The 23,868-nt window shown below is 38.0% G+C and overlaps 1 protein-coding gene across 1 annotated transcript in view; it reads left to right on the top strand.

The window, feature by feature from the left end:
• The window catches only part of PPP4R2 (protein phosphatase 4 regulatory subunit 2), a 32,767-nt gene extending 9,545 nt beyond the window's left edge, over window positions 1-23,222 (top strand). The window contains exons 3-9 of the mRNA XM_075095641.1: window positions 11,500-11,670; window positions 16,348-16,441; window positions 17,879-17,916; window positions 18,395-18,469; window positions 18,898-19,041; window positions 19,629-19,897; window positions 20,864-23,222. Of these exons, the coding sequence (XP_074951742.1) occupies window positions 11,500-11,670; window positions 16,348-16,441; window positions 17,879-17,916; window positions 18,395-18,469; window positions 18,898-19,041; window positions 19,629-19,897; window positions 20,864-21,177 (1,105 nt within the window). The 3' untranslated portion in view covers window positions 21,178-23,222. The remainder of the gene's footprint in view (window positions 1-11,499; window positions 11,671-16,347; window positions 16,442-17,878; window positions 17,917-18,394; window positions 18,470-18,897; window positions 19,042-19,628; window positions 19,898-20,863) is intronic.
• Window positions 23,223-23,868: the final 646 nt, after the last annotated feature.

Here is a 23,868-nt window from a genome sequence, read left to right as displayed (position 1 = left end):
AGCTACAGTTAGCTTTGGTAGCGCAGATGGATATAAATGTTCTTAGGGCTTGTGTGGTTGTAACCTGTGAGAGAAGTCAGATACCTTCTCCCCTCCTGAACTTGCGCTAGTCGCTTAAGTGATACTGTTTACAATTCTAAGGTTGATGTGAATGTCCTTTAATGGAAGTTTAAAGATTAAAAATGACATTTCAAGAATGTGATCACTGAAATCATGCCTCTCTGAAATAATTACTCCTAGTCTAGTTTGTTGTAGTAATAACTGGATCAAAGTCTTGCATTAAGTGTTGCAGAGATGTGTAGTAATTTAGTCCCTCCTTGAAGATACATTCTACAGAAATGTGGACTCAGAAAATGGTTCCTGCACAGAAAGTGATTACTGAGAGTTCCGAATGGTTCTGTGTGTTTTGCAATTAAGTTATGCAGGAAATATTATTTAGAGGATCGTCAATCAGATTAAAGAGTACACAAAACTCAAATGATTTTAAGATAATCTAGTACAAGGGGTGCTAACTAATTTTTTTTTTACAAAGGTAAATGTAATAATTACACAGAATATTGGTAAAAAAATTACCCGGAACTAGAGAAAAAAAATCTGTTGGGGTAAAGGATCACGTAAAATATGGGACAGCAGGAAGATACTGGGTCTGCATATATTGTGGCATAAGTTTAGTGTGGTTCCTTGAACTAGTGATTTTTCTGCAAAATAGAAAAGGTAACTAAATTGTAAATAAGTGTAGTTGATATTGCTCAGATGGGAGGCCTTGGCTGGTGTTTGTTGCTTATCTAGAAGTGTGTGCTTGTAAGACTCGGAGAGCTTTGTAGCTGGTGTGCACTTCATAGGAAAGTCAGTATCTGGGGTTATAGTTCTACTTTAATAAAAGTTGAGATTTATAAGAAATGTTATTTGAGTATGTGCATAAATGAAATTATACGAAGAATAAGAAATCAGAGTAAGGTTAAGAGCTTGTGTATCTGTACAGAGTGCAGAAGCACATTAGGTGGAATAGTTCAGTAAAAACACCAGCTTATTCTTATCAGCCAAAGGTAACTTCCCGTAAAGTTTCAAGTGGAAGAGGGAAATTTAGTGGAAACACCATCTACTTTTACTTCTGCCTCTATAGATAAGCCGCTGCCGGTGGTTTGTCGAAGTTTCAAAGGCTTTCAGTTACTTTGTGCGTATTGCTATCCACTCTGCTGTGAGGAATTTAATTCTCAAATTAAGATTCTGTTGTAATATTGTACTTTTTTTTTTAATTCTGTGGTCAGCTTTTGCCTTTAAAGTAAAAGAAAAATGAAAGGTTCTTGAGTTTGGTTTTAGATAACTATATCAAAAAGGTACTTCATTGAAAAATTGAGTCCTAGTTCAGATTTTTTTTTTCTGTTCCACGGAACAGCTGTGTTCTGTTGGAGTCAGCTGAATATTTATCAGCAGAGATCAGAATTAGTCCCTTGATGATTACAGATACTACTTTAATGTCTCCATCATCTGTCTGTTTCCATAACTAAGGCTTAATCTTTGTTGTTCCTGGCAATAGCAGTAGTAATTTGCAAGTAGTAGAGAGGTGAATGCTCATACTACCAAAGTAGATGTAGTTCTAATGTATTACAGTTTCCGTGGTTCTGGAATGAGATCGTCATGCTCATAAGGAGAGCAAAGACTTGATTCAGGCTGACAGCAATCACCGAGTAAAAATGGAAAAATACCTTCTGTGCTTGTGGGAAATACCAGTTTTTCCTCTTCTGAGCTCTTCAATGTATTTTCTTAATTAAAGTGAAAGGTAACATGAGGTCAAATCCTACTAAAGATAAAACATGAGAGCGTTTTAATTTTACATGAGTTATCAGGTGAAAGTGAATGGGACACTCCCCCAGGAAGAGTGCTTGCCAACGTGTTTTCCTACCAGGAGCGTACTGTTTCCAGCAAAGCACAGTGCTCCAGTGAATTCACCGTGCTGTATCACCTAAAGTTTAAAACTTACTGCTCATTCAGAAACACCGATAAAGAATCTAGCACTTGCTTATGGTTTTAATTTAACGTTTGGTTGAAGGGTTTGTCAGCTTGCCAGAAGCACTTAAGAAACTAGTCTGTATTGATGCACAGGGGATTTTACTGTGTAAATCTGTTCTCATTGTTTGGAATTTCCCGTGTTAATCTGCACTGTTTGGAAGTGAAAATAGCAACCGTGTACAAAACAATAACACAGCATTAAAGCAAAGCATGGGAAGTAGAAAAAAGTTTAAAATTAAATCAATATTTGAAGCAAGAGTAGAACTAAGTAAGATACATTTTTATCTGGTACGTGAGTGCATCTGCTTAAAGGAATGGCTCTGCTCTCTACTCGTCATATCACACACCTTATTATTCCTTATCTGTAGCATTAATTTTGTGGTTAGAGCAGTGATCTGCTTTGCCTCCCTGTGTGTGGGACCACAGGAATGCGTGGGAGCAGCAGAGCAGGCTTGCCCCTTTTGGTGTAGACCAGGTATAAGCTTAAAGTATGTGATGGCGCAGGACCCTCCTTTTCTGCACCCTCATGGAATAAATCCCTGCTGAACTCTACAACAGGGCTCACTTCACCGTTAGTGCGAGTTCAGCGTTCCGGCTTTCAACCCCAGAATTTTTCAGAGGTATTTTCTGAAAAAACTGAAAGCCATTTCTCTACCATTGAGTGCTCCTTGATAAGAAGTAACCTTTATTTATATAATAAATAGTGAAATAGTAATTCCTGTACAAAAACCTAAAATGTCAAATGGCAACAGTTTGGGGTTTTTTGGGGTGGGTTTTGGTTTGGTTTTTGGTTGGTTAGGTTTTTTGGCATGAAAACGCTGGGGATTGTGTTGTACAGGCAGTTCTTAATAAGATTTGTATCTTAAGACCTCTCTCTATGTAACTGTAACGTTGAGGTATCCTTGTTTATACCCAATCAATATATCTGGAATCAGTGCATGCTAAGTAAGTAAAGACTAAAACAAAAAAACAGCAGCAAAATAATAGAGGGAGTAGGCTCTACCTACTGTCTTTCCATCCCAATGAACTGAGATAACAGAAAGGAGATGAGCAAGAGGAAGAGAGTGGCCTCAGTCTCCTTTCCCCCAGAGGACTGCAATCCATCAATTCCTCTGACCGGGCTGGAGAGGACCTCTCCAATGCATGCTTGTTGCTGCGCTGCTGCCAGGGAGTGGGACAGGCAGACCCAGGTAGGCTCCCGATGCTGACTCCCCCGTGCTGCCCTTCCTACAGCCTGGGGGAAGGGAACCACCCCGGGGTTTCTCATGCCTGGGGACAAGGTCTGTGCTCTCTGGTGGCGAGAGATGGGCCTTTGGTTCGAGAAGTGGCATATTCCATCTGGTCCACGATATTCCTGTGGATACATCTTGCATCAAGGCTGTGGAAGAGCACCCTGGAAAGTTTGCCACCTTGCACACGGGCTTGAATTGGTGATGTGATCGCTTGGTGCACTTCATTTTCTGTACCTTTTGACTTTTCAAATAGTTTTGGAGGTCCCATTGATAGACCAGTAGAGAAGGAATTAACTTCTTTTGGATGGAACTTTAATTTTGCTTTTGGCAGCCTGGGGAAATTACTGTGCTCATCTTCTGTGAGTGCTAGAGCAAGGCGCAGAAGAGAGGAAACAGTTATTAAAGTTGGCAAGTTATTTCCCTTAAACACCTGTGTCCCCCTGGCAGGTCTCTGTGGGAGCATAATCTAAGTCAGCAATAATTGAGGAGGGGAAAGCTAATATAAGTGACTCCTATCTTTTGTAACGTGTTAAGTGAATCCCTCTGAGATTTTCCTCTAGTTCTTTCCTTCTGTGTTCTGAGGACTTTGCCTTAAAATCAGTTTAGTTGAACATTGAAATGTTTGTGTCTTAAATATACTATTTTGTACTTCTAAATTTTTCTATTTCTGCTTGTCAGAGAGCTAATAGTAGGAGAAGGGTGGAAAAGGTGGTTCTCGCTTCTTTTACTAAGTTCTGATCTTATTTTTTATGGCCTGTGCAATGAACAGAATCACCAGTAGATCTACTTAGTTGTCCTTTTCATTTTGTTCTTCATGGTATATAGCACCTCTCCAAAACAGGTGGCATCCTCTTAAAATTTAAACCAAGTAATTTGTAATGAACTTAAACACTGAAATCTGAAGACATACGTCCCACCAGGACTCCTGGGACTCTGAAAACTTTAAGTACATAGCTAGGTCTCTAGAAGCTTAACATCCCTTCAGTATAATGTTTTTCTTAATTAAACCTGTAATCTGTGAAGCAGTTCCAGAAAGATTTGTGAAATAATTGCAGTACCTTCATTTCAGGGGGTAGCCTTATTTCAGGCACTCTGAATTCTTCTTCCTCCTGTGACTCAGTTAATTTTAGGTTTTGTCCTGCTTACCTTCCATGGGTCTTATTGAAGTTTGAAACTTATAATCCTGTAGAGTTTGTCTAAAGTGTGTAAGCCTTATGTAGTACCTTAGTGTTATGTTTGATATTTTAGTACAGTTGCTGAAAAGGGAGATACATAACTTACCCTGGTTTTCTCCTGCACTTGAGGAGACCTGCAGCCCAGTCTACGTTTAATGTCCAAGTCATGTAGTAATGTTGGGGATCACTGTGTTGTAGCAAAGCCTTCCAGCATTGTACTAAATACATGAGGAAGAACTATATTGTTGTTCAACATGGATAGTTTTTCTTGTAAACAGAAGGAAAAGCACTGTGTTTGTATGGCGGAGGTATGGATATGGCAATTAGAAATTTGTGTCCTTTCCGTGTCCTGGTTCTCTGAAAGTTAATGTTTTCTGTGATTCTCCAGATTGCAAGGCTTTCCTCTCCATTTCAGGTTCTTAAGATGCTTTTTGCTATTACTTCTGTTACTTGGTTTTTAATGTTTGTCAAGTCTTGCCCAAATCCCTTTGTTAAATGTTTCTGGCTTTTTGCTCTTGTTGAAATTTCAAGGCTCCCAAAGTGAATACACCATGTGGCAAAAGAATCAAATATAGAAACTTGTCCAGTGGTCTGAAGAAAATATTAATTCTCTGATATACAAAAAACATCCTGATAGTGCAAGCTATTGACAGAGGGTTCTCCTCTTTCACAATAAGCAGTGCGGTGAGGGGGAAAGCTGCTTTCTCAGTTTCATCAGTACAAACATTTTGAGTAAGCAGGAGATAAGGGAATGGGGGGAGGGGGGGAAGTCTGTTGCACTCTGGGAGTGATAGTATTAGATTATTTCCATATAAAATACAATTCTGTTTTTATATGCAGGCATGGAAGGAGGAATTCTGTGCAAATTATGTTAGTAGAGAAGCAATTGTACCTTGCAAGCAACTTTGTGCTAGTAATTCTTTTAAATCAACGCATAGCATCAGATTACTTGAACTGCTTTCTGTCTAAGGTGTCCTCTATCCCGTGTTGAAGAGTGCTGTTTATCAAAACAAATCCGTGGATTTCTAAACTTGGTGGATGTTGCTTGGCAAGCTTTGGTTGATCTGTAGTAATGGATTAGTTCCAACAGAAAATAGTGTTTGTTTTTATGTATGTTTACATAGTTTGTTTTTATGAGAGAACAGAGTTATTTAGGATTGTGTTCTCCCTTGTTTATGCTCTGGTAATGCTAGGTTATGTCCCTTGTCTAAGTTAATATTATTAATCTTTCCCTGTGCAGTGGAGATGAGATATTTTTGCTCCCTCATCAACTTTCAGTGAATAAGTACATTATTGTTGTACTGTTTTGACTGTAGAGTTTCCTTATGCTCCTTTGGGTCCTTCTTCATAGGGCTTAACTTTATCTTCACTTAGTAATTATGACCCCGTTCTGGGTTTTGTGTGTTTGTGGGGGGGATTGTTTTCCCAATTTTTATTTATTGGTGTGGGTTTTTTTGTGTAGCCTGTCATTTTATTTAATCCCTGCTTGCTCATTTCATGTCTTATTCTTCCTTTTTTAGTCTTGTCTCATGCTGCCTCTCTAATTATATGTAAATATTCTCAAAACTTGCTTATGTTTCTCATATTATTGGCTGTTCAGTGAGGTGCTGTCTGCTTTCCTGTTTAATTTCTGTAAAATACAACTGTCTTCAAACACTGAAGTCTCTTCCATCCATTTTCCTAATTTTTACTTACATTGCAAGGTTAGGACTGCATTCTGGTATAATATTATTGTGTTAAACATCTTTTCATACCTTAAAGCACAGTTATTAGCATGTAATAAATCTAGGACATAGTATTGTGTATTTAAGTAATGTACAAAGACTGAACTGTTGGACTGTGTGTTGGCTTCTATGCTTTCATCTGTTGTCTGACTGACTATTAAAGGCACGTTTTTAAAAATTTTAAATTGTTGAGTTAAGCTACCAGCATTTACACTGGTCCTGGGAGATGTGTGGCTCTGCTACTATCTCTCTCTGTCTCTCTCTCTCTCTCTCTCTCTCTCCATACAAGCTATAGTTCTGGAAGTGTGCTGAGGTTGCTTCTTTTCAGCCATTCATTACTGCCTCTGGTGCTTTTTATATACAACCAGTTTCTTCCTCTAACTTTCTGTATGTCAGAGCAAAGCCTTTAGGTTGATATAAGGGAAGGATGGTGCAGGAGCTGGTAGTGGGGAAGCAGAGGACTCTTTATTTAAGAAAAAAAGCTAGCTTATGATGATTTAGAGTACCTGTGAAACTACAGGCCCATTAGCCCAGGGGAGCTGTCTTTGTACAGGTAGGTATATTTACATGGGATGACCCAGATATTGTAGGGAAAGATGCTTTTAGATATACATAAAATGTATATAATGTCAAAATTGTCATTCGCTAGAATGAAAGTACACTGAACCCAAACATTTTAGGATCAACTAGTTATTTGAAGTATTGTTTCTGAAGATATTTTTACAGCTCATACAATGTTCATAGGAATTTTTTCCTTTGTGTGCAGCGATAAAAGAGCTCTCAAAAAGCTGCTAGTACAAATTCTCAAGTTAGTGTAGGGGACAGGAAAAGCATGGTTTAGAAGACATAAGTATGCATTTAGAAAAGGCTGATTATGTACAATGATGAGTGGGAAGAGCAAGTATTTGTAAACAAGCCTGTTCAGAAGAAAGCATGAATAGTATTTTCTCCATGGAATTTCTTCAGTTTGGTTTCCTTAGAGTTTAGTGTTTGTCAGTTACTTTCCAGTGTATGAAATTTAATGAGGTTGTACATAAAGCTGTGTGGAAGAGTTTTATTGCTTTCACTTCTGTTTAGCTCTTGTTTTAACTACAGAAGGTATTGACCAAACTTTGCTCATTTTCAGTGTCTCCCATTTTGTAACAAAGCACCTAAAACAGGTCTTGCATCCTAATGCTGGAGTTGTTCTCAGGGACCTTGTGGTACATGTGGAAGACTCTTCTTGAGAACAGATTTTCACTGTTTGTTTATCTTTCACTACTATCGCCTGGTTTTCTAAGGGACCACTCTTTCAGTGTATGCTGATAACTTAAAATTTCAAGAGGTGTAGATATAGATTGCTTTGTTAATTAGGAGGATATGCCATTTTTAATCTTAATTTTTTGTTGTGTTGACTTAACAGTTCTACCCATTGTTTATAAACTAAATGGTTTTCTCTATGGATGAGGTGCAAGTGAGTTTGAAGAGCTTAAACTATCTGATACCAACTTCTATGTAATTTTCATAGACTGGTAAAACAGGAAAGGTAGCTTTGACACTCTTTTGACATTCATTTTCGATCACTTCCACTGAAGTAAATGCAAATTAAGAAAAATCTTACTGTCCCTGCAGATTCTTTTTTAGAAGTGAGTTCATTATTCTATCGATTTCTTTTTTCTGATACGCAGCCATTTATGTCTCAGTTTTGTAGACTGAGTGTAATCTTTTTATAAACATGTAAAAATATTGCTCAAACTTTGCAGTACACTGTCACAAGTGTAGATAAGTTTCTTTAGCAAATATATGTAATTAAGGTTGCTTGAAGTAAGGTTCTTTTATAGAAATCCTTTATTAATCCACCTTGTGTGGATTCTTTTCTGAGGACTTGTTCAGAGTTAGCTTAAACTAGAGGCATAGTACACAGCCGCAGTAGAGGCAGACCATCAGTGTCTGATGACAAGGTGGTAGATGCTGCTGTTGCTGAGGGAGGGACTGGCTTTGAGGGAAAAGGGAGCAATTACAGTTCTGGGTGAAAGCAGAAGGAGCAGAAACCTGCTTTCCAGAGCTGCTGCTCCCCCCCCCATTGCTTTTGAAGTATTTTCTTCCTCCTGTAGGAATAGTGTGTAGTTCTGCCCCCTTCCTAGCAGCCTGGCAGACACAGATTGAGAGGTAGGTGAGGTAAGGAAGAAGGACTGCTGCTTACTGGGTTGGTAGGAAAGGCAGGAAGGAGGTAGCTGAAGGATGGTGTGCAGAAGTTGGAGATTCTTCATCTTAGGATAATGATAGAAGAGTCGGGCCTAAAAGAAACAAGTGGCCTGTGTTGTAGCCTCCGGAAACTTTCCACAGGAATCCACTGTGGTGTCACTGCAGGACTGAACTCTGCCTACACGGTTGAAGAGACTGGAGCTGACTCAGTCTTTTGTGGTGCAAATAATATTTCCTGTTGAGTGGCCGAGTTCCCATGTAACTTACTGGTGCTGGGATAAAACTGTTCACCAGAAACCGGTTGCATAGATTGAAAGTGCTTCAAGACCATCATTAAATGGAAGCATGTTTTAATGTCTGAATTACAACAGTGAGGTCAGGAGGTTATGCTCTAGAAGCATGAGACAACTCTGTGACTTCGAAGCAGTTGTTTATGGTACAAACTGCAGTTATATCTGATTGCAATGTGAACGTCCCCCTTGCTTTTAACCAGTTAGCTTTCATGCTGCTAGTAGTGCAGCCACAGCAGTAGGGAATTCAGCAATGCTGAAAAAAACCCGCTTGAGAAACAGAGTAAATGTCTAAACACCAAGCCCATCCTGAGCTCCTGCTGCTGTGATTACACTGCTTCTAGCAACAGCTGGTTTAGTTGATTTAAAGCTGGTGTTGCTGTATTTGGGTTAGCTGTAGTCAGGCTTGTGACTTCAGGATGAGTTTATCCTTAAACTCTGCTGCTTCTCTTTGTCAGCTGGACTGTGTCACCTGGTTGGCAGCGTCTATCAACTCTTTGGAAATACAGTATGAAAGGTGCTCTTTATGTCAGTATTGCAGTGTATTGCGGATGCAAGTTCTTAGCCTTTATACCACAGAAGAAATACTAATTAAAAATACTTGATGTTAATGCTAGACTTCTAGATGGGGCAAAATGTTACAGTTTTGTTTTCTGTAGCTTCGGCATTTTAAAGAGGAGCTGGTGAGTACTGCTTTCAGGCAGTAAGTTGCCACTTAAACTTTATATGTTGTTGTTTTATTTCAGCAACACAACACTGATGGGTTAATAGTCTATGAAAAGATAAGTGTTACTATTTAGCAAGGAATAAATAACAAGGAAAACAGAACAGGTCAAGTTTTAAAGTGTGAAAGAAATACCTAAATGGGGTTGTCAGAGAATGTTTAGAATAATAGTGGAATCCCCTTTCATGAGGCAAATAAAGCTCTCGGGATGCTCTGTAGGGAGTAATCCCGCTCTGGCATAAGGTTATTTACTGGGTCTTCTGTCTGTGTTCTATGATGTGCCCATGTATTAAATCTGTGATTTATTATGAAAGCGTTGGTCTCGTGGTAGCGCTGCGGAGTTGGACAGCTTTTTAATTTAACATTTGTAGTAGTAATGCCCAATATTGTACATGGGAAACATAGCATTCTGCTTTGGCTGTACAATGCTAACAGGAGCAGTAATCCAGTGAGACTCAATGATGCTGTTTAAACTATCCATGCCATTCCCTTCTGGGACCTTGTTTCTTCTTTCTATTTTTGTTTCTGGTTTTATTACTGCTTTTCAAGTCCTGCATTCCCCTCTGTTGTGAGGTGTTTAATGGTTCTTGTGAAGGAAAAGGGGGTTTGCTTTCCTCTTTGGATTCCCCCCCCCCATTCTTACAAATTTATCACTCCTAATAAAAGATGGGGGCTTTGTGTTTGACTCTCTGTAGACAGACCTGAGCTAAGTTTTCCCTCTTTTCATATCATAAAATTATTTCTTTGAGACCAAGGAGAAAATTAAGGCAAAGGTAATGTGGCACTGTTTTTCTGGTGAAAGTAGGCTAATATGACTTCATTGACCTGTGGTTTTATGTTTGGTAGTACTGGCACTTGAATAGTGTGCAGGGGACGAACATCATTACGCTGCTGGGGAGTCACCACGTGTAGTTCACAGCACAAATAGCTGTACCAGCCCAACAGAAGGTCAGATGTTACGTGGGGCTGAAAATAGTCAGGGCTGTTTAAGCTAGCACTGCTACCAAAGACAGCCTACAGAAATACGTCCTTGGGCTAAATAATATTTCTTTCAGCAGGAGCTGAAGGGCTGTCGAGGGGTTCAGATTTTATGCTTGTTTGATTTGAGCCTGTTCGTTCCAGATTGCATGTTATAGATATATGTCAAAGATGATTTTCTCTTTTTTTTTATTGTTGGTTAGTTATTCTCCCTGTTTCTTCTTTTTTTTCCATTAGCTTTTCCATCCCGTAGCCGTGAAAGCTCCTGTGTCAGCATTCATAGAATAATATTCATAGTAACTGAACTAAATGAGTTGCTTTCGAGTTGCTCCCTATGCTGCTAAGAAAGGCACTAACCAGAGGAGGCCCAGAATTTCATCTGCAACTGTTGTGCGGGGCGACTGGTGTAGAAGGGCTTTGTCAGCAGTTTCCCACCTTGTCCATTGTATGCAGTGTGGGAGACCTGTTTTCTTTGAAAATTTCCATATTTACAATTCTACAAATGATAAAACTTCAATATGTAAGGCAGAAGGTAATTTGGAAAGATCTTAATAGATTACTTACTGTTTGGGAATATTTTTCAGGAGTCAAAGTTGTTTTGCTCAAATATTCATCTGCAAGTGCTAACTGTGATTATAAAATATATTTGCCTTTCTGAGAAAAAGAGGCACTATTAAATGCTTTTAAGGTACATGGATACCGAGCAGTTAGTTACAAAAGGCCTTTCAGTAAGACACTGTAACAGAAGCAGATAATGCTGTGTACAATTGCGGTATGGTTTCCAGACTTGAAATACTTTTTCTTTTTCTTTTTTGTTTCCTCCCCTTCTCTTGTGAGCTTAGTGAAAACTTCAGGTGGCATGTGTAGGCTCATGGGTAAATTGTATAGAATGCGTGCATATTTCATATTTAGGTTTGAATTGTAAGTGGGTATTGGTTCTTTAAGGAAGTGGCTTACCCTGTTGTTAATGGCAATTGACTTGTGTAATATTGTCCTACTGTAATTATTTAAATAGTTATCATGCTTTAAATTCAGGAATAAAAATAATACTGCACTGCTTGCCTCATTTATCTTAGGACTGGTGTACCAGCATGAATGTTGTTTTGCAAATACAAAGTTACGCTGGGTTTCTGTGGTTTTAGGGCTGACTTGCATATGTCTTAATTCTTGTGTTTTCTACAGGGTTCAGTGGTCTCAGTTTAAAGGCTATTTTATTTTCAAACTGGAGAAAGTAATGGATGATTTCAGAACCTCAGCTCCTGAACCAAGAGGGCCCCCCAATCCAAATGTGGAATATATTCCCTTCGAAGAGATGAAAGAAAGAATCCTGAAAATAGTCACTGGATTTAATGGGTATGTATTATTTGTTTTCTAAAATTAGGATAACAAATATTTTCCCAATTTTTAACTTAGTATTTCATACTGTCTATCTGTGACTGTTCATTTTGCTTCCTCAAATAGATGAGCAGAATCAAATATATACAGTGTATATATATGGAAATATATTACAGTAGTTTCAGAACTTCTACTTTATTCTGTCTTTGAATGAAAATTATGACATCCTGTGACATGTCAAGTCACTTCAGTTTTTTCTATATGTAGTTAGTTTTTAAGTAATACCCTTCAATGAAGCATGGTATTATGTGCATTTAACAGGTAAAATAGATAGTGAAGTCAGATTTCTTTCAATTTATTTTGAAATACCTAATCGAAAGAAGTCTGGTGGTGTTCAGGTCTGAACTGCTTTGTGGCAGTTTAGTAGCTTTTGGAGAAGTAATGCTGTAATAAACATTGCACAGCCAGGAGGCAAGGCGTACCTCGATTTGAATTGTTAAATCGTGCCAGGTATAAATTTGTAGATTGATAATTACTAATGGAGAGACTTGGGGTATTTGATCTAGTGCTGACAGTGTCTTAGATTAAAGTGTATACACTTTGCTGGTTTTGTAATTACGGAAGTTTTGTTTCCTTTATAATAAAGCTCCTGATTTTTTTGTGTGTGTCTCTTTAAATAGCTTATGTAGTGTTTTTCTTGTTTCTAAACTGGATTACGTACTTGGTGTAAGCTGAGTCATCCTGCTTGTGGGTCTCAGTGCTTGCCTGAGAGAGACTCTTTCGGCATTTTTCTCAGCTTGTCAGTAAATGGGCGTACTGTATAGTTTACCTCCCTGTTACCCTCAGATTTCAGATTTGGAGGTGCTGCTAACACATCCTTAGTATCATATTTTGATGCTAGGTTAATAATTTTTACTGTCATTGTTCCACACTACTTAATTTATTTGCAGTTTGTCTCTTACAAGTCAGATCTTACCTCACCCCCCCTACCCCCCACCCCCCCAATGGTTCTTGTGTAGGTTACTTCTAAGAATGTGAAATCCAGCTTGTTCTCAGCTACCCAATATTTATACTGGGCTACTTCACTGAACAAATTTAAAAATAAACCTATCCTTTATGCCTGAGTCTGCCTCTTTCCTGCCTCCCCCAGCTTTTTGTTAATGCTTCACTGCCCACAAAATTTGTAATGTTCTCACATGGAGGCAGCTAATGAATGGGCTGCTGTTATCTTCTGTTGTTCCGAAGCCTACCAAACAAACCTCTGGGTGACCAACTCTGGAGTTTACTCTGCGGCCTTGCTATTTTGATCTACTGCTGTAACACTTCAGTGTGTTCGACTTCCTCATACTTAAAGTGAACCACCCGGTCTTTGAGGAAGCAAACTGCATACATTAGTCACCTTGAAGAAAATAATACATTAGGCTGTTTCAGAATCTCGGATTGTAGAATAGTTCATTTAGTAAATCCTACAGTGAGGGTATGATTGTGAAAGCTGAATCATGTGGAGATGTGTCCAAAAAGTGACAGCAGCAGGTTTTGCTTGTGCGATTGGATATATTTAGGCTTCTTGTTTGGAGTTGTGGATGTCATTTCAGGGTACTGTAGTGGAGAAGGAAGCGACTTGACGTGACTTTTATTAGGATGTGGAGAAGGAAGTGACTTGACGTGACTTCTGTTAGGATGTTTTTATTGGTGTTTGTTTAAAAGAGTGAGGGAAAGAGCTTATTAAACTAGCTGGGTTTTTAAAACTTTTTTTTTTTAAAGTCAAAGTAGTAATGAATTAAGAATGACCCCTGTTTTGGGGTCTTCCTAGATAAAATGTCTTTTAAAGAAAGCACAAACTGACTGGTTTAACCTTACTGTATCTTGCTTGACATTGTGCAATATGCTTGCAGAGCCAGATTCTCGTGCTATACTTTAGAATTGCTCTGGAATAGGAACTTCTTAATAGACTTGCCATTTTCTTTACCCTTTGCTAGCGAAGCAGAAAGCTCCAAGGTAAGTTGCTGGGGATCTCCTCACAGCAGAGGAGTCTTCCCGGGATGAATAAAATAGACATAATCCAAATTTTCATTTATGTGTATTTTTTTTGCTACAATTTAATATAGCTGTTATAACTAATTTACCCAGATCCTTCTTGAATCCTGTCGATACAGTGAATTTTTGGTTTGTAATTCATTCTGAACTATAGTGCTAGAAGTGCATTTTTGAGTGTGTCAGTATAGAATTTTAAGTGGTTACCTTAAGCAGGCATATTAGGACTATTCAGGCAACTCATGTACTGAGGCAATTAAATTTCTGAGAATTTAAGATAAATTCTTATACTGCTCACAAACTTACTTCCATGGGCATTCATGTATAGATTTACGCCAATTTAAATTACTTCTATTTTTAAATCACACTGTTAAACTATTTTAAAAATAGTAGTTTTACCAAAAAGAATTCATGAGGCAGTTAACTTCGGATTTTGCCAACTAAAGCCACTTACAAATGTTGAACAAATTTCATGCCAAGGAGGTGATAGTGTGACGCTTGGTGCCATCTGCTGCTCAGAAGATGAAGTTCAGTTTACTGTGGAAAATTTTGGAGGGAAATTAACTGGATTTGGCTTTTGTTTAAACCTTTTATAGCTGAGAGTAAAATAGCAAGGCAACTTTTACTTCTGGAGTTAATTGCAGGCCGCACGCTTTCTTGAGTCTAATTATTTCCCAAGTAGCCAGAACTGTACTGATGTTCACAAAATACTTCACATCTTAGTACTTCAGGTGCCCAGTTAGGTACAGCTAAATACAATTAGCCAGGCAGTGATTCTCCAAGATGACTTACAGCTGTGGCTGTTGAAAAGTAATTTAAAATTCTGCGTATTTTTGTTTCTATGAAATAAGTTGATTTTGAACGGACAGTCTAGTCTATTAATAAATTATGGAGTCTCTTGAATTATAGACTTTCCAACCCAAAACCAAAATGGACATCCATGAGAAACAACATGTCCAATTGTATCTATGTGGAAGAGTTAACAGATAAAGTAAATTCTTTGTGACTGAGTTAGAGTTGGGAATTCCATATGCCAAAACACTTGCTTTCTCCTTTTTTACTTGCTTTTTAGCAATAACATGTTAAAACAAATGTTTTAGAAATACTGTCATCTTATAGCATTACTTCTTGGAAGTGTTTAATGTATTTAATGCTTCATCACCTGTATTCTAACTCTCCACAGCCAATAGACGGAGATTAACTTCATCTTTCTGTTCTCAGCAGTCACATAAATATAAGTTGGTACGGTGTGATTCCAGGTGAATAGCAGGGGAAGGTGTTAACTGGTGGCGTAAATGTGATTCACCTCCTGTGCTGTTCAGGTAGCTGTGTTGGAACTAGGGCTGAGGATAGTGGCTGCATTGTAGCCTACCTTCTTGATGTTTTCCACTTGAGGATTATGACTTCCTCAGTAACATAATATACAGGCAGTTCTGAAAAACATAATTAAATTGTTGATACTTGATCACTCACTCTCTGATTACTGCTGGCTTTTAGTTAAAGTGAAGTGTCACATAGTATGATTAATCATAGCTCTGCTGACCTGTTTGCACTGAATTACTGGTAGAGCTGCGCATCCCTAAGATGTGGCTTTTTAGCTAATGATCTAAGCTCGAGATGCATACTGTGCTGGCTAATGAAATGGGCTTAAGATACTGTGTGGTGAGTTCCCCAGAAAATAACAGAAGTTGAATTTTTACGAAACTTACAGTATAGGGGTATATACACACACGCGCGTATGTAAGTCTGTATTGATACTGGTCTGGATTTGGTGTATTGGTCGTATTCCCAATCAAGAAATGGTTCTTAAGTATTGTATTGTGTCAAAAATCCTTCTTAGCTTAATTTTTGAAATGTTTATGGGTTCAACTCCAAATAGTTAACTGTAAAAGTGCATGATTCTTTCTTATTTTATTGAAATAACTTTTGAAGTATTTTACTGTTATGTCAAAAGTCACAGAAATTTGTTAAAATATGACACTGAATTTGCAATGAACATGTATGACACCTCAGGTAACTAGTGAATGTATCTAAAGTATTGCTTCTCTGAGAGGTCAGTGTCTCATTTAATGTGTGAATGTGATGCTTATGGATACCTTAAGCTGGGTTTAATTATTTTCACTGAGCTGTTCCTTGATAGATAAGTATACTGTCCAGTTGTGGTCAAACGATTTGTAACAGCTGAAGTATAATGGTTCTAATTCCAACATTCAATGCTTTTTCTGTAAATGTATTTTGTAAAACATGAAATAAACTACAAGTTGAGAATTTTTTAGCTCTAGTGTGTATGACTCAAATTTGTATTGAATCGTTTACCATTTCTGTTTTATATATTTGACTAATAAATACGGTCTTAAACAGTTTAACTGTTGATGATCTGATTTCCTTTTCATTGTTTAATGAATTGAGTTGTGGGATGATGTATTTAGGATTCTGCTTAAGAGTTTTGTGGTGGTGAGCACAAAAGACAATGCTGCTTTACCTCTGTGTGTGAGATAGAGAAAAATAAGTCCTTTAGTTGCTGCCCGAATTGCTAATGACAACAAATTTTGGTACTGTTTTCTTTTTATCTTCTCAGTAAGGGGAAGAAACCAATAATGTTGTTGCTTCCTAACAGTCATACTCATTAAAATAAATTGTTATAAATCTATTTCATTGCAGCATCCCCTTCACTATTCAGCGACTCTGTGAGTTGCTGACAGATCCTAGGAGGAATTACACAGGAACAGACAAATTTCTAAGAGGTGTGGAAAAGGTATGTATTTTTCTGAGAGCAAACACAGCTAAACAGTCACAGCTACTGCTTAAATAACTTCTGAATTACTCCCAAAGGTCTGTTGGTTACATTATGGCTCATAGCCATAGTATAGCTAATAGCTACTCTAAGTGTATGAGGGTCTTTTGTACCTTTTAACATCAAAAAAGTTTTTTAAAATCATTTAAGACAAAATAAATCTCAGCGCTGTAACTGTTGTTTCCTAATCACTGTGCAGTATTCAAACCACAGTGTGTGGAGGATGTAGCTAGAAATAATCCGTTGAAATAATTTGCATTTTTTATCAGGTGTTTCCTTCCACATTTGTGTTCAGATTAGATCCAGTGGGTGAAGGAGAAGGGAGGCTCCTTCCCCCCAGTGTCTTTTGTTTTGGTATTTAAATCCTTTAGTGTAGAGGACTGTGGCTTCGTAAAAGCACGCAGATGTCATTTAACGGTATTTTATAGCTTGTGTCAGAATGTGGGATCTTTCAAAAGTAGGTAACGGGCTTTCAGGATGTGGTTCCACAGGGGATTTTCTTGATGGCAGAATTGGCTTGAGGTTCCTACGTGGACTGTTCGGTCGAGGAAAGGTTACCCTGTGAAGGGATTGGTTTTCACTGCTATAGTGGATGCAATCAGGTGTATTCTTGCAAGATAAGATGGGAAGGAGATGGTGGTCAGGAATAAATCATGAGACAGGGATTTCACAAAGCAGTTTCTTAGCCAATAGCGAGATCTGTGACACTACACCTCAGGTTTTATGGAGAACTCCTATTAAATTCATCTGGGTTAATTTAGCTGGCCCTGTTATAAAAGCCCCTCTGTCTAATTGGGCTAAGTATTGATTTGAAAAGAGAAACTTACCTAATTTTTAAGCTAGGTTTCTAGATGTTAAAATTGATTTAGTTTGCAGTGCTATTCAAGAGGGGGAGGTGGCTAAGCAAGATACACTGAATTAATCACTATTTCTGCCATTTGTTTATGCAGGCCCAAAATAATTTTAACGTTTGAATTATGGCTGTGCCAAAAATAGCTAGTAGTGCTCTCACACTTTTGAATGCAGGACTCGTGTACGAATAGAGCATTTCTCCAGCAATTCAAAAGTTTTTCAGCCTTTCGGAATACTGTGCTTTCCAGAGATACTTCAGTTAGAAATTACAAACACTTGGGCCTGAGGCTTAATGTGCTGGCTTCATTATGACAGTAACCCACTTATGAAAACACTGACTTCTAGTGTAATTGTGGCCTGACATTGTAAAGAGGGAGCAGAGATACTTTTTATGTATCTGCCATCTGTTGATAGCTTTCAACCCAATTTTCTGTAGAGATACTTAACAGATATGACCAAAATCCTGTAACTCCTTAAGTTTTGGGGTGTTGTCAAGAGCTGAGGCTTCTGTTTCTGAACTTGTAATATGTTGTTTGTGTATTGCAGAATGTCATGGTTGTTAGCTGTGTATATCCATCTTCAGAGTAAGTATAATCTTTTTTGTGAAACTTTAAGCTTGTATTAGTAGGGGGGAGCCTGTGTACATGTATCTTAATGTATTTCTCTTGCTGGCAGGAGCTGTATGCAAAAGACAGACACGCAGAGTTCAGTCTTCATTACGGGTAGTTAGGTCAGCAGTAGTGGTAGCGTCTGCAAGGGTGTTATGTAGTAATTCAGAAATGAGCAAACAGCTTTGGAAGTGGGTATGTGGTATAGTTCAGTATTATCCCCAAACACGAAGCTGTTTTATGCTGGCGGTGGAAAAAATGGGTGCCCCTCGGTAACGGTTGCACTTAAAATTTATACCCTAGCCTGTTTCCCTAGTACAATGTGTAAGTAGAGAACCCTTTGATAACTGAAAGGGGGGACTATTTAAATTGTGTGTGGGTGGAATTCCATGCAAACAAGCTTAATGTAATTTGAAGTTCCTTTATTTGTAACATTCTCTTTTTTTTTTGTTAGGAAAAATAATTCCAATAGTTTAAATCGGATGAATGGTGTTATGTTCCCAGGAAATTCACCAGGGTACTCTGACAGGTAAGTCTAGTTTTTGGGAGTTAACTTCTTATGGATAAAAGCAAGCTGGTTCTGGAAATAGCTGGTTCAGATCCCTTGTCATTCATTACCTGTTCTGATCCCAAATAGGTAGCTTCAAAAATTAGATGTGACATGGAATACTGGGGGAAGGAGGGTAGAGAAGGCATGAACATAGACACTGCATACTCTCTTTTTCGATCTTGTTGTAATCTCATTGCTTATAATTTTTTTTTGTTGAAGTTTTTGTCATAGTTTGCATGGTGTAGGCCAGGAATTTTTTATTCAATATAAAATAGCGAAGTAGCTGAAATTTTTTGTTTTGTTTTGGTGATCTTTTAAAACAAGGTTGTAGCTGCTTCCTGCCTGTTAGGAACAAATTACTAAAAGTAAATAGTAAAGAAGGTTATTTTTTATTATTATTTTAAAAGATCTAATGTAAACGGTCCTGGAACTCCTAGACCAGTAAATCGACCGAAGGTTTCTTTGTCGACTCCTATGACAACAAACGGTTTGCCAGACAGCACGGAGCATAAAGAATCGAGCTTGCAGCAAACAGAAGATAAAAAACACAGGTTTGTGAGGAGTAATGTATTTCGAGTTTTTATTATTCTCCAGGTTTTTTTTACTTACGTTTAAAAAAATATTTTAAGAGAATGGCCATCTAAGGTATGCATGGTTAAGTCTTAACGCATGAATATCTGCAGCAGGATTTGATGTGTACTTACTACTGTTTGGGCTGCCTAGATAACTATTAGCTCAAGATTCCACAGTTGCAGTAACACATCTCTTAAGTGTATGGGATGTCTAGTAAAATCAGAGTGAATAGTAGAGTTCAGAAATCTAGTCACCATATTTGTGTCAGGGTGTTAAACTAAAACCAGATATGCTATCTTGTAAACGTTTGCCCCTGATCCTGATGGTAGGAGCTGTCAGTAATTTGGACCCACCAGAGTAGCCTGACCACTCTGCATTTTCATTGACAGCCGGGTGAAGGAGGAGTGATGGCTCTGAGGTTTTGTTGTGTAATAAGTGCAGTGAGTTCTACTGTTCTCTTGTGGAGTGTTTAACCTGACGTAGCTGCTACTTTAAAAAAAAAAGTGTGACAAGATACAGAATGTTTTTCTTCAATAAAAGCTACAGCTGCTTTTGTTGTTTATAGTGACTCACCAGCATCTGATTCAGAAGGTGCTCAGAGCAGCCCAGTAAAAAACAAGCACTCTGAAGATGATCCTGCAGAAGCAGAAGGACACGAGGTAAAAAGACTTAAATTTGACAAGGAAGGGGAAGCCAGAGATGCACCTAACCAAACTGCCTCCAGTGAAGCTTCTTTAGGCGTGGGGGAAGAGACAGAAACATCCTCTACATCTCAGGATAAAGAAAAAGATGCTACTTGTGCCAGACAGCACTGTACAGAGGAAGAGGAGGAAGGTATTTCAGATTTCATTGTCTTTGCTCTGTGCGTTTTCCAAGGAGTCGGGATTTGCATTGCCAGAGGCCAGTGCTGTTGGGATTGCCAGATCTCTCCAGTTGTGCCTAAAGATGAACTGCTTGTTCATATTTCAGTTTTGCATAACTTAGCAGTTCTGTTATTTCTTTTTTTCCTTTGTCCTACATCTCTATTTAAAAATTTATAAAATGATACTTAAAATCTTCTGAGGCAGTAAATTATGTGAGGGTGGAAATGATGAACCAAGAATTGAAGAGTCCCTACTTGAGGGTATCATCACACGTTCTCATCTGTTCGCCAGAAGGGGGATGGGCCATATCTCAGTTTGACTGTCTTTATTATTAACAAATTAGTGAAATACGGATATAAAGTTGTTCCAGTGAGAAGGCTGAGCAACAATCTCTCCAGATCCTATTAGAACAGTGAAAATTACCTCACTCCGAGGCAGGCCCTGTGCCTAATTAAAAAAAGTTAAGGGAATGCAGTTAAGGGACTGATCTATTTTTACATATTCTCAAAAGTTTCCTTTTAATATTTATTTTTTGTGGCTCATTTATTTGTAAAACATTCCTCTAGACCGTGATGGACGTACACTTGAAACGGTAACATTCTCAACATTTCCAAAACACTGCTTCTGCAGACAAATGAAGGAATGTGGGGAAGCAAGAAAAAGTTACATGTTAGACTGTGTCTTTGTCCACTGAAGCTTAATGAAATGAAGCTACCTGTTTAGTAAAAAACAATTAGACTTTATTTTATGGTATATTAGAATAGTTTGGCTATCCTGATGAAGTTGGCCTAAGACTCTACGTCTTCTAATAAAATCGAGGACACTCAGTTTTTCCTGTCCTTGGGTGTGTTGTAGAAGCAGAGCTGGGAATGGGAAGTAGCAGGATTAAGGTATGTTTAAAAATGCCTTAGTAATACTGTACTCTCACCGTTTCTAGAGTCCTTCATGTCTCCCAGAAATGTTGGTCCAGACAGAAAAGATCAAGACAAAGACACTGATTCCTCAACTGTGAATGAAGAGACCTCTGAGGAGAGCAATCAAATGGAGGAGTCTGATCAGTCTCAAGCACAGAAGGATTTACACTCAGATGACAGTGAAATTAGTGGATCTGGCAGTAGTGGAGCTGACTGCAGTGAAACAGAAGAGCTGGGGTCCTATGCTAGTGAAACTCCTGAAATTTCATCAGAGACCCCTATGGAAAACAGCGATGAAGCCACAGAAGTTGCAGATGAACCTATGGAGCAAGACTAATTTAAATACACGTAGATGCAGTATTTTCCATAAGGCTCCGGTTTTACACTGTATAAATAATTTTATGTAATAAAGTGGACCTTTAGTTTTACAAAAAGAAGCAGGTTGTAAAATAAACTTCTTCATGGATTGAACCTTGAAAGAGTTGTACATGATAAGAACTGTGAATACCAGCTCCTTCAGGTCCTGCTTACCGCTGAACTTTCGTTTGGTCAATCAGTGGTTTGTGTATAGTTTTTTTTATTTAGAATAAAAGTTTTTAAACTGGAAGGTAATTATAATTTTGACAACTTTTTTGGAGATTACCACACCTAGTTGTATGTAAGCAAGAAAGCTTTTTGTCTTGTCTTTTTCTGACAGCTATAGCAGTTACTTCATATTTTGGTTACAGTTTCAACATTTGACATGTGAAATATGGGGTTTCATGCTGGTTCCCAGATTTTTATTTGAATACACACTATGAAACCTTACGTTGTGTGTTTTAAAATGTGTTACATGTCACACACATATATGCACGCATGCACACGTATGTGTACCCTCACTGTTCTAAGGGGGAAATGGTATATTTTCCTGTTTCTATAAAAGGTAAATACAGCAAATACTTTTTCTATAGGAAGAGACTGAGTTCACCTCTCAAGGCACTTTGTTTTGCCTCTGGAAAACAAAACAAATGAAATCTGGCCCATATGAAACCCTGGAAATATGAACATTGTTGCAAACACCAGAGTAAACACATTCCAAGAGAACTGTTCAGATTACACCACTTTTGTATACTTCTGAGGTGCCTGAGTGAAAGGATTTCATTTATTTATGAGAAAATGTGCTTTATGTTGAGAACGCTGTAATCAAAACATAGCTTAAACTTTTGTAGAAGAAACGTTTGAAGATATGGTAAGAAAATATCTTGGAAGAAATGAACAGGTACTTGCCTTTCTGAGTGCGTCTTGGAGCATTGTGAATATTGTAGAGGAGTCTCAAAATTATTCAAAGGTATGCAGGTGGCATCGGAATGATCACACCACTGTCCTGGAAGAATTTATTAATTCATGTCTGTAGTTATGTACCTGAGCTAAACAACTAAAAGGTTTAGGGGTGCATAGAAATCACCATGATTTGTAGAACATTTTGGAAGCGAACTAAATATTTTTGAACATGCTACTTTGACAGCCAGTGTTACGTTTTTTTCCAGACCAGCTCAAAGCACAAACTACTGCTTTAAACTCTCGATATTTTCCAGTTCCCATATTTAAAGACATGCAAGCTGCAACCTCCCAGTCACGATTACTGGCTGCCAAGTTTATACCTGTTTCTTCAACTGTACCTTTTTGATATTTAGAATTTTTAAATTTCTGTAAAGTAGACTTTTGTAGATTGTAATGAGTGCTCACTGCCATTGTGAAACGGTATATAATTGTATAATTTCTGTGTGTAAACTGAATGCTTGGGCTTTCAATACAGTATTCATATAAAGCAATAAATATTAATGTTATGAAATATCTGAGTACATTTTTATCAGAATTGTCCCTCTTTGGTTTTAAGTTCATATACCTGAAGTACAAAAATGACCTCTAAAATGCATGCTGATAGTTTCTTGTACTACATGGTATGCTTTGTATCATTTTGGGGAAATCTAGGTTTTGCTTAATACCGGAATAATTTGGCTCTGTTGGAATATTGATAAAGTTATTCCTTGCTGACATTACCTATCCCATTCTAAGCAGACAGGATTCAGGGAGATGCTTGCCAAAAAAAAAAAATTCCTATTGATTGAGATCCCCTTGCAGAAGGAAAATTGTACTTTGACTCTTTTTCATTGTGCTTAAGGGTTGGATGTATAACATAAAATGAAATGACTGAACCAAAATGTTGAAATTAGGAAAGGTTAAAAGCTTAGTGACATCTTATACTTCTCTTTGTGGTTTTTTTTTTTAATATTTTGCCAATGAGAACAAAGTTTTACAATTTCTAAGTTTAGAGATTTCTGAAATTTTCTTTAGACTGTTTATTTGTGAAGATCTTGTCAATAAACTTGTTCTTTAAGCACCTGTGACCTTTCGATATGTTTGTTTTAGCAGCACCAGTGCCACTGTTTTGCACAAAGACTTGCAGAAGAACTTTGAGGTACAGATCTGTTTATATAGCTGCAGGTTTTTAAATGGCTAATAAAAATTGAAATCATGCTTTAACATCACAGGAACCATCTTCATACTGAACATGTGCCTACATTTAAAGATTGCATTTACTAAATCAGAGAAGATTATTTTGCCCCCACTTTTTTTTTTTTTAAATGTGGATTTAAAATCCCCAAACCTACTGCGTTTCTAAGCAGCTGTATTTTGGCAGAGGCGTGACACACCTCCAGGTGTGCAGGCAGCCGCTTCTCGGTGTGCGTGGAGGTGTAGCATTGAAACTATTTTTATAGCTTGTGTATTTCTAAATCCTGGATGCTTTTTGTTCCATAGACACGCCCCAGAGCACGCATCTGTATGCAGCCGTTCAGCCAGAATCGGTCGTTCTGCTTGTGTTTGTGAAGGAAGCGTGTGGTTAAACCCCGGAAAACCAGGCAACAGGTGCTTTATGGTGCTCATGGGTGTATTTTTCCCTATTCTATGGGACCAGAATATAAATAGAAAAAGGAGTTTACTTTTCAGAATACAAGGGAAAGGTCAGCCTTCAATTCTGCTCTTGGTA

This window comes from Phalacrocorax aristotelis, chromosome 6 (assembly GCF_949628215.1).
Source record: "Phalacrocorax aristotelis chromosome 6, bGulAri2.1, whole genome shotgun sequence".
In the NCBI taxonomy this organism is placed as follows: domain Eukaryota; kingdom Metazoa; phylum Chordata; class Aves; order Suliformes; family Phalacrocoracidae; genus Phalacrocorax; species Phalacrocorax aristotelis.
The sequence above is the reverse complement of the archived record's forward strand: the minus strand, read 5'-3'. Positions and strand labels throughout refer to the sequence as shown.